The sequence below is a fragment of the Labrus bergylta genome, chromosome 17 (assembly GCF_963930695.1).
Source record: "Labrus bergylta chromosome 17, fLabBer1.1, whole genome shotgun sequence".
In the NCBI taxonomy this organism is placed as follows: Eukaryota; Metazoa; Chordata; class Actinopteri; order Labriformes; family Labridae; genus Labrus; species Labrus bergylta.
The window spans coordinates 26,762,570-26,764,502 of NC_089211.1; the positions used below are offsets into that span (position 1 = coordinate 26,762,570).

Sequence of the window (1,933 nt, forward strand, 5' to 3'; positions counted from 1 at the left end):
TCTGTCTCTCTCTCTCTCTATAAATATAAACATATGTTTCATTTGTAAAAGTCAACATTTAGTGGAACACATTTCTTCATGATATTAAAAGATACTCACCAACATGAGATCAAAATCCTCACACTGCAGCGCGGCGTTAAAGCAGAGCGAGTGTTCATGCATGAATAAAAGAAACAGACAAAGAGACGATATGTGACGAGTGAGGGTGTGAAAGACGACTCACGATGGCGGGCATGTTGCTGCACTTGTTGGAGGGGGGCATCAGGGTCCTCAGGTCGGGTTTGCGGCTCAGGTTCATGTGAGGTGGACTCTTCTCCTGCAGGTTCTTGGAGACTCCTCCGGGAGAGAGGAGGCCGGGGGAGGAGCAGTGAGTGCTGTAGCTGCCGTTCACTGAGGAGGAGCACAAAATGAAGGGTTATTTTGATTGGCTGAAGGGTGTCACATGGGTATTTCTATACTATTTATTTTTCCTATACTATTTTTTTTTCTATACTATTTTTTTTTCTATACTATTTTTTATTTTTTCTATACTACTTTTTATTTTTTCTATACTATTTTTTATTTTTTCTATACTATCTTATTTTTTCTATACTATTTTTATTTTTTCTATACTATTTTATTTTTTCTATACTATTTATTTTTTTCTATACTATTTTTTATTTATTTTATTTTTGCATTGTTAAGGAGAGCTTGGAACACAGAAATCTCATTGCCAGATTTGACTAATAAAGATAACTTGATCACTGCACTTGTGTGTTAGGCTGAAAGAATACAAAAAGGTTTCAGACGTACCGACGCTGGAGACCACCGAGCCGGGCAGCTCTGACCCCATCAGTCCTGCAGACACACACACACACACACACACACACACACAGAGGATCAGAAACACTGATGCAGATAATAGTAGTTTTTCTTAACGGGTCATGTTCTCGTCTGCACACCTGCATTGCCCCCGCTGGAGGGTCTCTGGGGGGACATGCTGTTCCTCTGCAGGGTCTGGTGTGTGTGGGAGACGGGCAGCAGGTTGTGGTTGGTGAGGCCGCAGCCGACGGCGGGGTGAGAGTACAGCAGGCCGCCGGGGTTTCCACCGGGGAGGGAGACCCCCATGTCATAGTTAGAGGAGGCAGACCCTGCTGGAGGAGAAACAGCTGGTTAAGGATTACGGCCGTCATGATCTGAGATCTGTTTTATGAACCGGAGGTCTCAAAGAGAACTTACGCAGAGTCTCTGTCTGTTGATCATCAGGTCAATGTCCTCGTTGATTTTTCGGTATTTGTCGTCAGACTCGGGGCTCTGACCGGCCGAGTCGTCGGCCTCGATGTCGGGACTGTCGCAGCCGTTTAAACCTTTCTTACGCAGAGTCTGTGGGGGACCAGAACCAGAATCAGGATTATTACAAACCAAGAGAACCAGAATCAGGATTATCATAAACCAAGAGAACCAGAATCAGGATTATTACAAACCAAGAGAACCAGAATCAGGATTATCATAAACCAAGAGAACCAGAATCAGGATTATCATTATTACAAACCAAGAGAACCAGAATCAGGATTATCACAAACCAAGAGAACCAGAATCACGATTATTATTTTTTATGAGGGCTCAGAGACTTTGAATAAGAAAGAGAGGGAGCAACTTTCAGGAAAGCTCTGAACAGAAAAACATGAAATGAACACAGAAAAAGAAAAATATATTTATATTTCTTTGAAACATTTGTTGGTTCCAGCTTCTCAAATCTGCTGATTTTCTCTTTTTCTTTGAATGAAATAAAAAAATCTAAACAAGACAGAAGGAGACTAAAAAACGAAGAGCATGTAGTGTCCACTTTTAACCACAAGAGGGCGCCATGTGAGTAGAAATCCCACGGTTACTGCGCCATCATCCTCATCATCATCATGCTCTCTGGTCTGGAGTCTTAACAAACATCACAGTG

The 1,933-nt window shown here is 42.3% G+C and overlaps 1 protein-coding gene across 1 annotated transcript in view; it reads right to left on the minus strand.

Moving 5' to 3' along the window:
• LOC110004306 (myocyte-specific enhancer factor 2C) overlaps positions 1-1,362 on the minus strand; it is a gene marked incomplete at its 5' end in the record, with an annotated part of 8,293 nt that extends 6,931 nt beyond the window's left edge. Inside the window, 5 exon segments of the mRNA XM_020659854.2 lie at positions 224-390; positions 793-837; positions 942-1,118; positions 1,121-1,133; positions 1,219-1,362. Coding sequence (XP_020515510.2) covers positions 224-390; positions 793-837; positions 942-1,118; positions 1,121-1,133; positions 1,219-1,362 — 546 coding nt within the window.
• Positions 1,363-1,933: the final 571 nt, after the last annotated feature.